The following is a 12500-nucleotide window of genomic DNA, read 5'->3' as shown; positions in this document are numbered from 1 at the left end:
AGAACTGAATGACAACGATTCAGCTCCAGGGCCACTACTGAAGTAGTGAACTAGTGAACTAGTGAACTACTGAACTACTGAACTACATGGACACAAAAGCAGAGAGGCAGTTGTGTGTTTTTTAAGTCTGTGACCATCGATAGGACGATGCACCCCCAATACTCTCTTTCTTTAATACTTCTATGAGTTGGACGCATTACAAAGCTGGTTATCTGAAGGGATGAATGGACAACAGTTTGGTTGAAGTCGCTGGCAGAGAAAGGGAGCCTCGCAGTAATAGGTAAAACCGAGGTCAAAGTTGAAAACTATACCTCCATTCAGATTAAGACACTCATCGTGCATTTACAGGGTTCATCGTTAGCCAGCGTGAAGAATAATATTAACTAAAAATAAAAATACTTGGGATAGAAGTGGACGGTTTCCAGGACCTAGAGCTAGCTGGCTAATACTTTGTAATATTTTGTACTCGTTGGTGCTCGTTGTCAACAAAAACTAACCCATGATTTTACTTCAGGTGTTTTGAGTGTTGTTTTCAGTGCGTATCCGGTGGTTATTACGCTTAGGCGACATGGTTTTATATAAGTGGAGTTTGTTGTGTTTGACGGTTCTGTTATTATAGGTTTGGACCCTCTCATCCAACTAGAGAATGTAGAGTTACGGAGCGGGGCGAGCGCTGGTCGGCTAGCTAGGCTAGTAGTAGTAGCTAGTTAGCATTAACTCGGCTAGTAGTAGTAGCTAGTTAGCATTAGCTCGGTTAGTAGTAGCAGCTAGTTAGCATTAGCTCGGCTAGTAGTAGTAGCTAGTTAGCATTAGCTCGGCTAGTAGTAGTAGCATGTTAGCATTAGCTCAGGTGACATCCAATTCACCAAATCATGTCCCAAACAGGCCATAACTATAAACCTTATATATTATTTCTGACACAGACGTAATATTCCATTGAATATCAGGGGCCTCATTCATAAAAAAGTACTTGAACGTCATCTTTGACTTTGACGTAAGCACATTTGTCTAAACCGTCGTAAGCATCATTTATAAAACGAGCTGAGATTATTTCAACTTGCGTACGTGCTTCCTTCTGTTAATACCAAACATACTTGGAATTGATTTGAATGAGGTTTGTATTAACGCCCTGTGATAGCGGCTCAATTATAGCGGCTGAATGAAGCCAAGTGCTATAATATAATATAATACAGACAGTACATAATATACATAATATATATAATATTATTATATATTATGTACTGTCTGTATTATATTATAGCACTTGGCTTCATTCAGCCGCTATTTGAGCCGCTATCACAGGGCGTTAATACTATATTATAGGGTAGGCGTGCGTCTGGAAGCGGGAGAGGGCAGTAATACCACGTTCATTGATAAAATGACATAAGGGATGGAAAGGGGGGATGGCAGTTTTAGACGGGGGATGATTTGGACTGTTTTTATTTCAGGGGGCGGTGCCATTCCTCCTTATCCCGACTCAACTCGAAATCCAGTATCATTTAGCGCGTGGCCGGGCAAGGTCCGTTGTGGAGCGCGTATATATAGGCATGTTGAAGAGAGATAAACAGCTCCGGAGGGATATAAAGAAAGACTGAAATACAATCATAAACATTAGTTCCCTTTCAATCTTGAATTAAACTCATTTTCTCGGCTGATAACAACATTGTTAATTTTATTACGAGCCACTTGCATGAATGACAGTAGGCAGAGCGTCTCACATGGCTGTAATAACTGCATAACCAGTAGGTGATTTGCGTACGCAAGTCGAAAACACGACGTAGAGCTACGATCGTTTCCACGTTCAAATCGACTCACGTTGAAATTGTATAAATCACTACGTTGACGTGGATTTCTGCGTACGACACGGGAAAGATCAAAATTTGATCTAAGCACGTTCTATAAATGAGGCCCCAGATCTACTACAAAACTATTATTATTATTATTATTATTATTTCCCGTACTGTAAATGTTCAGCCTTGCGACTTTTACACACAGTAATAACTTTCTTTTGCAATAGCCTGGCGGTCTAGCTGGCCAAATGTCTCATGATGTCAGCTCTGGAATTATTTAAAAAATAAATTAGCATAATCTTAGCCGACTCTACTATCCTACAATCAACCACAACCTAACCACAACCCAACCACAACCTAACCACAACCAACCATGACTGCTTTGACGGTTAAGATCCTCCCTTCTGGTGCTTGTTCCAGGTTCAGTGACGTGATCTTACCTCTCTGTCAGTTGGAATATGATTTACTTCTCTGCTTTTAGGACGTGTCTTCAATTGTCTCCGTTGTCAGTGTTGGGATAATGTGTCTTATTTATTTCGTTTTTTTTGTTTGTTTGTATTTCAGTGCATCACTGAACAGACCAATGGGATGGGGGGGGGGGGGACACGGTATTCCATCAACGTCACTAAAGGAAAATCCATTTGTGTCTGGTGAGACTTGCGAAAAATAAGCCTGGGTTTCCCTTTAGCGACGTTGATGGAATACCCCCCAGGTGTAACACTGAAGATGTCGACTAAACAACTACTGTGTTACTGATGACTGCCGACTGCATCTCCTGGTCATGTGTAGTCTGTTATTCTGAACTATGATCTGAGAAATATCCACACCAAACATCAAGGTGTGGTGTTACCTATGAAATGGCAATCCTGCTGTTGATCTGGCCGTCACAGTTCTGTCTGTGTGTGTGTGTGTGTGTGTGTGTGTTGATCTGGCCGCCGTCACAGTTCTGATGTTAGAAGCAGTTTAGTTTGGGTCTGTTTGCTTTTAGGAGGACGTTAGTCAAACAGGGCTTTCAGCAGGAGAGGTTTTAAGCATCGTCTCTTGTACCAATCGACTCCAATTTAAATATGTGTGCGTCAGGAGAGACTCAGGAGAAGAGAGGAGAGACAGGAGGAGAGAGGAGAGACAGGAAGAGAGGAGAGACAGGAGGAGAGAAGAGAGGAGAGAGAGGAGGAGAGAAGAGAGGAGAGAGAGGAGAGGAGAGAGAGGAGGAGAGAAGAGGAGAGAGGAGAGACAGGAGGAGAGAGGAGAGACAGGAGGAGAAAGGAGAGACAGGAGGAGAGAGGAGAGATGGGATGCAGCAAGTTCGCCCAAGACAAATGTCCCCCCCCTTCCCCCAGGTCCCTCCTGGTAGTCCTCGACCTGTCACCTGGTGGAAGACCTAGCCTATAGTGACCTCCTCTCCTCTCCTTAAAGACCTAGCCTATAGTGACCTCCTCTCCTCTCCTTAAAGACCTAGCCTATAGTGACCTCCTCTCCTCTCCTTAAAGACTTAGCCTATAGGAGACCTAGCCCCTAGTGACCTCCTCTCCTCTCCTTAAAGACCTAGCCCCTAGGAGACCTAGCCTATGGGAGTGTGTGTACATAGGTGAACTTACCGTCTGTTATCAAGAGAAGTTCAGTGTACGTGGTCAATGTGCAGTGCAGATGTTGAAGTTGTCATGTTTGTACATATACTGTATTACATACATGTGTTGCTATTGGTGAGCTGCATGACAAATTAAAGTGTTTCTTTTAAAAGACATGGATGTGATCGTTTTTTGTTGTTGTTGACGATGATCTTGATCTTGGTCTTTGATGCGAGTTCTATTACCCTTGAACATAACTCTATTACCCTGGACTGGGTTGCACCAATTTGGCATAAGTCATTACTAAATGCAGGCATAGTTATTACTAGCTAGTTTCAAACTAGTTGTTTACTAATTTCGGTTGCACCACGCCAATCTTTTGCCAATCTATCTATCTATCTAAGCGTGGAACTACAAGCCAAAATTGAATACATTGTATTAATAAACAATTTAATTTGTTAAAACTACAGCTCGTGTCTTACTAAATAACTAAATAAATGTTGAACTGAATCGCTATCTTCCATAGGCTGGTTTCCCCTGCTTCGGCAGGCTACTTTATCTCCACTGAGGTAACTACGGTAAGCTACGAGTTAGTTATAACTTACACCACCCTAGGGGTATGTATACATATTTAGTACTTACTAAGGTCTACGTTATAACTAGTGTGCTTATGTAACTAGTGTGCATAATGATGAATGCAAATAATGACCAAGAAAAAACAGGATTTTATTATCAAAGAACACATGTTGATCACTTCATGTAGTTTATGTACAGTACTATAAAAAAAAGGAGGAGACATTTTCTTCTCATCGTATTTCAGCCTTGCGTCAAGCCTCCACCTCCACCCTCAGGCCCTCCACCCCCACCCTCAGGCCCTCCACCCCCAGGCCCAGGCCCTCCACCTCCACCCCTAGGTCTCCACCGTGCCCTCCTTGACGATGGCCATGGCCAGGTTGCGGGCGAGCGCCAGGCGCAGCAGCTCGATCTTGGTGGCCTCGATGTCGTCGTCCTGCAACGACACGTCAACACGTTCAGCACCCAGGGAGAACACAGCCGTCACCCAGGGTGACTCTACTCACTAGAAACGCATCAATGACGACGTCGTAGCCAATCAGAGTGTTGTTGCTAGGTAGAACAGCACATAGAACCCTGGGAACACTCCAGGTGGTGAGGGTTCTTTGGCAGTTGGTGATTTAAATCGATTTTCACGGTTGAGACACAATTCGGTTGTTAAGTGGTGACGTGTTTCCGGGTCCAACGTTGGCTGAGGCGCTCTCTTCTAAATGCCTCAGTAATAATAATAATTCATTATATTTGTATAGAGCTTAATCGAGGCACAAAGACGCTGACAATATGGGAAAAACAGGAAAGTGCTGTGTCCCTTGTTGTATGAATAGATCAGAGTCTAAAAAATGATTGAACTGTCATTCTACTGCTGTACACTGGTACTCTGGTGCAGGGAATATTTTTATTTGGACCCGGAAACTGCTAAACGTGACGTCAGACTTAACAACCAAATATCCATGATACAGCAACTCCTCAACAACACAACTAACAATGCAATAATAATAATGATAATAATAATAATAATACTATTAAAGTAAATAGGAATAGTCCAGCTTCCTCTCAACAGAATAACTGAACGGGGGAGGAACAAAATGGATGTTTCATTCCAAAAGGCTACCTCCACCATTTAAAAAACAACACATAATATAAAAAAATAAAAACAATAACAACACATCCCAGGTCCCTGGTAGTCAGGAGGTCCTCCTGGTTCCTATCCCAGAGGTCTAAGCGAGCGGGGGCTGACCTGCGGGGGTTTGTCCTCCCCGGGGGGGGGCTGGGCGGAGGTCAGCTCCTCCAGACAGAACATCAGCTCATGGGTCTGGTCAGCTGAGAAGATCACCTACGAGAGACAAACACCACAGTTAGACCACTCACACACACACACACACACACACACACACCAAGGTTAGATCACCTAAACACACACACACACTCACCAGGGTTAGATCTCACACACACACACACACACACACACACACACACACACACACACACACACACACACACACACACACACACACACACACACACACACACCCCACCCCCCCACCTCCTTCTGCTCCAGCAGGGGCAGCGCATCGCTGAGCAGGGTGGTCCAGAAGGACCCCCCCCCCCCCACACACACACACACACCCCACACACCCCACCTCCTTCTGCTCCAGCAGGGGCAGCGCGTCGCTGAGCAGGGTGGTCCAGAAGGAGCGCGGGGCGATCCTGGCCGTCATCAGGGACAGCAGCAGCCGCGCCGCCTCAGGGAAACGCTGCTCCCCGTACAGACGGTGGAACTCACGGTACTTCCCTGGACACAACAACAACAACCACATCAAAAACAACAACTCACGGTACTTCCCTGGACACAACATCAACAACCACATCAACAACATCAACATCAACAACAACTCACGGTACTTCCCTAAACAACAACAACAACAACAACAACTAGGCTTGTAACAATTCCACATTTTGCTGTACAATTAATTGTCTCAGAAATAATTGCGATTAACAATATAATTGTTATGTGACCCAAATAATGTACTACAGTAACCTATGAAGTAAACCATGCCTCTTATCACGAGCTGTAGCCTTATTTAGAACATGCGCACACACACACACGCGCACACACGCGCACACGCGCACACACACACACACACATAGAAAAAATTTGTGCCGGTCAACGTGTCCGGGAAGATTTCAATTTACCGGACAAACGTGAGATATTCCGGTCATCATATTCAAATATAATATCGCTGTTTGTCGCGGTGATTAGCTGTTGTGTAGCCTATATATGCCGTTTAATGTCTATTTCTCATCCGATACGATTAGATGCGAGCTATATAATAAATATAATATAGGCTTTCATGATTCGCATGCGCGCTATGCCATGTCCAGCGCTGAACGCGCGCCACAATGTCAACGGAGTCGCTGTGGCGGTGCCCTCACTCAAGACACAATCTGGAGCCTTAACTGCTTTCAGTAGCTCAGTCAGTCCCACATACTGATGACATGCGATGCCATTTTTTGCCATGTGAAATGCAACTTGTAGCTGAGAGTGCAGCTTATTGTTAGCCGTTTCATTAGCCTGCTCACAGTGGCCTGACCGCCGATATGTGCTCACTGCACCGCCTGTGATCAGTGAGACATTCTCATTATTCGTTGCTCCTCTCGTGAATCCGTTATTCCTCCCCGATTTTTTGCACGGTGAGCAGAACATTTTCCTTCCCCATCTAAACGCAGCCAGGGGAAATTTTCTTTCCATTTAACTCGGAACCGTCGAGCCGCCTCCATCTCTTTACAGTCAGACTTCTCCTCAGACTCATTGTAGCTTGGTTTCATGAAGTAATTGTTAAGCTTACTTTGTCTTGCCATGTGTACCTCTCGCTCGCTATGGTGCACTTTGAGCTGCAACGTTTGCCGAATGGGCTACTGGGTTTAGCGGTAATAGACTGGTTAGTTAGGCTGTATTGTCAATCCCATCTGGCAACCCTGCCGCCGCTGTTTCGCACAGGCTAGCCTAGCCTACACATTATCAGTCATCATCATGCCGGCGTCAAATCATATCATAATAAAAGAAATATATACCCTATATATTCGTCTTTTTTAAATATAGAAGGAATCAGAATGTGAACTTTAGCGAATTGTATTCAAATTGTGCTTAGAGGGAATTATTTTCACCGGACATTATGACCGAAGAGATTTCAATTTGTCGGACTTCAACACATTTTACCGGACAAAGACCGGTAATTACCGGTTAACGGAAACCCTGGTGTGCGTGTACCTAGGAAGGTGAGTCTGTCACTCAGCAGCATGGCGGGGGTGTGTGTGTGTGTGTGTGTGTGTGTGTACCTAGGAAGGTGAGCCTGTCACTCAGCAGCATGGCGGGGGTGTGTGTGTGTGTGTGTGTGTGTGTGTGTGTGTGTGTGTGTACCTAGGAAGGTGAGTCTGTCACTCAGCAGCATGGCGGGGGTGTGTGTGTGTGTGTGTGTGTGTGTGTGTGTGTACCTAGGAAGGTGAGTCTGTCACTCAGCAGCATGGCGGGGGTGTGTGTGTGTGGGTGTGTACCTAGGAAGGTGAGTCTGTCACTCAGCAGCATGGCGGGGGTGTGTGTGTGTGTGTGTGTGTGTGTGTGTGTGTGTGTGTACCTAGGAAGGTGAGTCTGTCACTCAGCAGCATGGCGGGGGTGTGTGTGTGTGTACCTAGGAAGGTGAGTCTGTCACTCAGCAGCATGGCGGGTCCCAGGTTGTCTATCAGGTCCAGGTCAGAGAACTTCCCCGTGGCGCAGTAGTCCTGCAGGAACCTGTCAATCATAATAATATAGATATAGATAATAACACAGTAGTCCTGCAGGAACCTGAGGACCATAACAATAAAACATGTATTTAGTTATAGAAAGAGATTCTATTCAAGTGTTGTAACATATTGTAAGGAAGGGGGGCAGGACTACATACGTGCTCCTCCTGTCCCCTCCCCAACGCCCTGGTGTACAGAACATTGCACGAGGTGAATTTGTGTTGGATAAAACAATTTTTTCTTTTTTACTTTTTATGTTTTTATATGTTGGCTAGCCGCAAAGCTGTGTGTGTGTGTGTGTGTGTGTGTGTGTGTGTGTGTGTGTACCTCTCAGAGATGAGCGTGGCGAAGGCGGCGTCCTTGGCGCGGAGGCTCCAGGAGAGGGCGGAGCCTAGCCGGTTGTTCCTCAGCGCCTTCTTGGCCATGACCTTACACACACTCCTCACTACACACACACACACACACACACACACACACACACGCACACACACGCACACACACACACACATTATAGCAACAGGTAACAGTCAACACCTCACCCACAATGTGATAATATCAGGTGATTGTGTGTGTTTCTCAGAGAGAGAGAGTGTATGAGTGTGTGTGCGTGTGTGTGTGTGCGCGTGCGTACAAGTATGTGTGTGCGTGCGTGCCTGCGTACAAGTGTGCCTGTGTGTGTGTGTGAGTGTGTGTGTGTGTGTGTGTGAGTGTGTGTGTGAGTGTGTGTGTGTGTGTGTGTGAGTGTGTGTGTGTGTGTGTGTGTGAGTGTGTGTATGAGTGTGTGTGTGTGTGTGTGTGCTCGTGCGCGAGTGTGCCTGTGCGTACAAGTATGTGTGTGCGTGCGTGCCTGCGTACGAGTGTGCCTGTGTGTGTGTGTGTGTGTGCGAGTGTGAGTGTGAGTGTGAGTGAGAGTGTGAGTGTGTGAGTGTGAGTGTGAGTGTGAGTGTGAGTGTGTGTGTGTGTGTGTGTGTGTACGAGTGTGCCTGTGTGCATGCGTACAAGTATGTGTGTGCCTGCGTACGAGTGTGCCTGTGCGCGTGTGTGCGTGTCCAGGTGTGTGTGTGTGTGTGCGCGTGCACCTGTGCCTGTGCGTGTGCGCGTGCGTGTGTCTCTACCTTGTTCCGTCATCTGCCTCTGCTCACAGATCCTCAGAACCTTCAGGGCCTTGCGCTCCGTGTCCAGGGGCACGCGCTCCATCTGCAGCGCCAGGTACACCCGCCCAAACTCTGGGCAGTGGTCCAGGTACCCCACCGCCAGCTGCCACAGGCTGGGGGGGCGGGGGGGGGGGGAGACAGCACAGCTCAGTTAGCCATAGAGGTTAGCTTGTTAACTCTGGGTGACTCTATTCTACTAGAAACGCATCAATGACGACGTCGTAGCCAATCAGAGTGTTGTTGCTCGGTAGAACAGCACATAGAACCCTGGGAACACTCCAGGTTGGTGAGGGTTCTTTGGCAGTTGGTGATTTAAATCAAATCAAGATTTTAACGGTCGATATAACCGTGGCCAGCTGCCACAGGCTGGGGGGGAGACAGGGGGGGGAGACAGGGAGACAGAGAGTGGTGGTCTGGTGGATTGATGATGTACTTGCTTCGTCAAATGTATCGATTGTAAGTCGCTTTGGAATAAGGCGTCTGCTAAATGCCTAAAATGACAGAAATTAGAGAGACAGAGAGACAGAGAGACAGGGAGGCAGGGAGACAGGGAGGCAGGGAGACAGGGAGGCAGGGAGACAGGGAGACACAGGGAGACAGAGAGACACAGGGAGACAGAGAGACAGAGAGACAGGGAGACAGAGACGGAGAGACAGGGAGGCAGGGAGACAGAGAGACAGGGAGACAGAGAGACAGCACAGCTCAGTATGAACGCAGCCTTAGCCATAGCGGTTAGCTTGCCTTGTTAGTAAGCCTTATTGCTTTTTATTTGAAGTCTATTATTCAGTTGTCACTTTATTCTGTTGTTTGAGCTGCTGTGACGCCCGAACCTCCCCTCAGGGATCAATGAAGTCTCTCTCTATGTTGTGTGGTGGTCAGGTTAGGGGGGAGGCTAGGGGGGAGAGGGGGAGGGGGGTACCGTCTCACCTGTGATGTGTGAACAGACCGGAGGCGTACTCCAGCAGCACAAACTCCCTCAGGTTGGACCCGAAGCTGCCGACACAAACACACAACAAACACACCACAAACACACCACAAACACACAACAAACGTTTAGGAGCCGCAGTCGTAGGTGATGATGGTATGGTGGGGGGAGGGGGGGTTCAGACAGACTTACTGCAGGTTGTGAGACTGTAGCAGCTTGCAGTGGTCCAGGAGGTCCGTCAGATGAGCCACAAACCACCAGTTGTTGAGGGCGATGCTGAAACACACCATGGAGACAGACCAATAAATACAAGATAAGAAGGGAAGACAACCGGTGCGAAGTCAGATTTGCGAGGCCTTTTATAATGATGTAGGCTACTATTATAACCGCGCGACACCAGGCACGTGTCGTGAGCTTTTAGATTGGGTAAGCAATGAGATATAGAAATACACATAATTACACATATAATAATACACGCTATCAGTGAACGCAGTTTCAAGGAAATGCAATTTTGATGCCCTAGAACCCGCTAATAAACTGTAGTGTCACTTTGTGATCAGATTACCAAAAACAAAAAAAACAGTTGCCAGTTTCGACTATATCAGGGGTGCTCATTGTTCAATCTTTTTTGAACCAAGACCGTTTTCAAGTAGCCAGCCTGCTGAAATCTACAAGTCCAGTTTCAACATCGCAAACGCACACACGCACAACACAGACACACACCGTTTCCATCCTCCATAGTAAACTCACAACACACTTTATTTTCACACTTTGTCACACAGGCACTTGACATCACATCACAAACCCTCCCTCTCTATCTCTCTCAAACACTTTTGGTCCAGAACCACTGGCACGGACAGCGACATTAGGCCTATCTCAGCGATTGATTAAGCAGCTCTCTCTCCAAACACAACGGCACAGGCCTACCTACATTCAAAGGTAAAAGCAGAGGAAGTCTTAAATAAGGAGCCATAACCAGCAGCACAGCAGTACTCAAACCATATAAACAAGCACAGATCGCCACCAGTCTCGCGAATCATATAAACCGCTCATACCAGGCTTGCTGGAACCCCTAGCGACTCTCCCTTTCTGGGTGTGAAGATCGGTGAGCGGTGGCTTCGGGCGGCCTTTAGCCAGTAGTTCTGTTTTTCCAGTCCAGTCCAGTCTACGAAATCCCTTTATGTCGCTGACAGTAATGTCCATATTCACAAACTCAAGCAAGTTGTCCTTATTGATTATTATTATTTAGATTGTTTGAGCTAGCTAACATCAGCTATTCTGCCGGGCGAGAGTGAACTTGAAAGTGATAAGAGCCAATCAGTAGCTCTTGTCGGAATGAAAGAACTACTGATTGGCTGGTAAGCATGCTTACCCTGGCCACATTAAACAGCGGGCTGTGCCACCGCCCCAGCTAGCCCCCCCCTTAAAGCGGCCCTGCGTGTAGATGCAGATGCAGGTGCAGGTGTAATGGTAGTGTAAACTAAAGCAGAGTGTGTGTAACGCGTGGAGGCGTTAGACAGCTCACCTGTCTAGGACACCTCACCTGTCTAGGAGACACCTCATCTGTCTAGGAGACACCTCACCTGTCTAGGAGACACCTCACCTGTCTAGGAGACACCTGTCTAGGAGACACCTCACCTGTCTAGGAGACACCTCACCTGTCTAGGAGACACCTCACCTGTCTAGGAGACACCTGTCTAGGAGACACCTCACCTGTCTAGGAGACACCTCACCTGTCTAGGAGACACCTCACCTGTCTAGGAGACACCTCACCTGTCTAGGACACCTCACCTGTCTAGGAGAGACCTCACCTGTCTAGGAGACACCTCACCTGTCTAGGAGACACCTCACCTGTCTAGGAGACACCTCACCTGTCTAGGACGGCTCACCTGCAGTCTTTGATGACCTGGTGGAGGTCGAACTCGAAGGCGGCCAGCAGGATGCTGTCCAGAGGCTCTGGAACACTCCTCTGATCCAGGAACAAGTCCATACTGGACTAGAGAGAGAGAGAGAGAGAGAGAGAGGACATGACCATATTGGACTACACAGAGAGAGAGAGAGGAGGCCGCTTACACACACACCACAGACTAGACACACGTAGCAGGGCATCATGGGTAGTGTAGTAACCTGGGCGTAGTAGTGTAGTTCGGGGGTGTAGTGGTACATCATGGGTAGTGTAGTTACCTGGGCGTAGTAGTGTAGTGGTGTATCATGGGTAGTGTAGTTACCTGGGCGTAGTAGTGTAGTAGTGCATCATGGGTAGTGTAGTTACCTGGGCGTAGTAGTGTAGTTCGGGGGGCTTGACAGTGGGGTGTAGTGGTGCATCATGGGTAGTGTAGTTACCTGGGCGTAGTAGTGTAGTTCGGGGGGCTTGACGGTGGGGTGAGAGAACAGCAGGCGGGTCACCAGGAAGTGATACCAGGTGGTCAGCAGGTCCTTCTGCTCCAGGAGGGCGTCCTCGTCACCCACCAGCACCTGGGGGGGAGGGGGGGAGGGGGGAGGGAGGGAGGGGGAAGGGGGGGAGGGAGGGGGGAGGGAGGGAGGGGAGGGGGGGGAGGGGGAAGGACAAACATTTAGGTAATAGATGGATGGATGGAGAAGGGATGGATAAATGGACATTTGAGTAATCGATGGATGGATGGATGGATGGATGGAGTACATGTTTCAGTATACATGGTCCCAGCGGGACTCGAACCCACAACCTAAGGGT

At 47.6% G+C, this 12500-nt stretch overlaps 1 protein-coding gene across 1 annotated transcript in view; it reads right to left on the bottom strand.

Annotated features, from left to right (window-relative positions):
- Positions 1 to 4243: 4243 nt before the first annotated feature.
- Positions 4244 to 12500, bottom strand: part of nup85 (nucleoporin 85) — a 12994-nt gene continuing 4737 nt past the window's right edge. The window contains exons 9-18 of the mRNA XM_080524862.1: positions 12134 to 12265; positions 11680 to 11786; positions 9983 to 10066; positions 9793 to 9858; positions 8827 to 8978; positions 8039 to 8156; positions 7618 to 7718; positions 5572 to 5723; positions 5169 to 5264; positions 4244 to 4367 (exon numbers count right to left, since the gene is read on the bottom strand). Coding sequence (XP_080380988.1) covers positions 4269 to 4367; positions 5169 to 5264; positions 5572 to 5723; positions 7618 to 7718; positions 8039 to 8156; positions 8827 to 8978; positions 9793 to 9858; positions 9983 to 10066; positions 11680 to 11786; positions 12134 to 12265 — 1107 coding nt within the window. The 3' untranslated portion in view covers positions 4244 to 4268. The remainder of the gene's footprint in view (positions 4368 to 5168; positions 5265 to 5571; positions 5724 to 7617; positions 7719 to 8038; positions 8157 to 8826; positions 8979 to 9792; positions 9859 to 9982; positions 10067 to 11679; positions 11787 to 12133; positions 12266 to 12500) is intronic.

Source organism: Nansenia antarctica, assembly GCF_963989245.1.
Source record: "Nansenia antarctica genome assembly, chromosome: 2".
NCBI lineage: Eukaryota > Metazoa > Chordata > Actinopteri > Argentiniformes > Microstomatidae > Nansenia > Nansenia antarctica.
The sequence above is the reverse complement of the archived record's forward strand: the minus strand, read 5'-3'. Positions and strand labels throughout refer to the sequence as shown.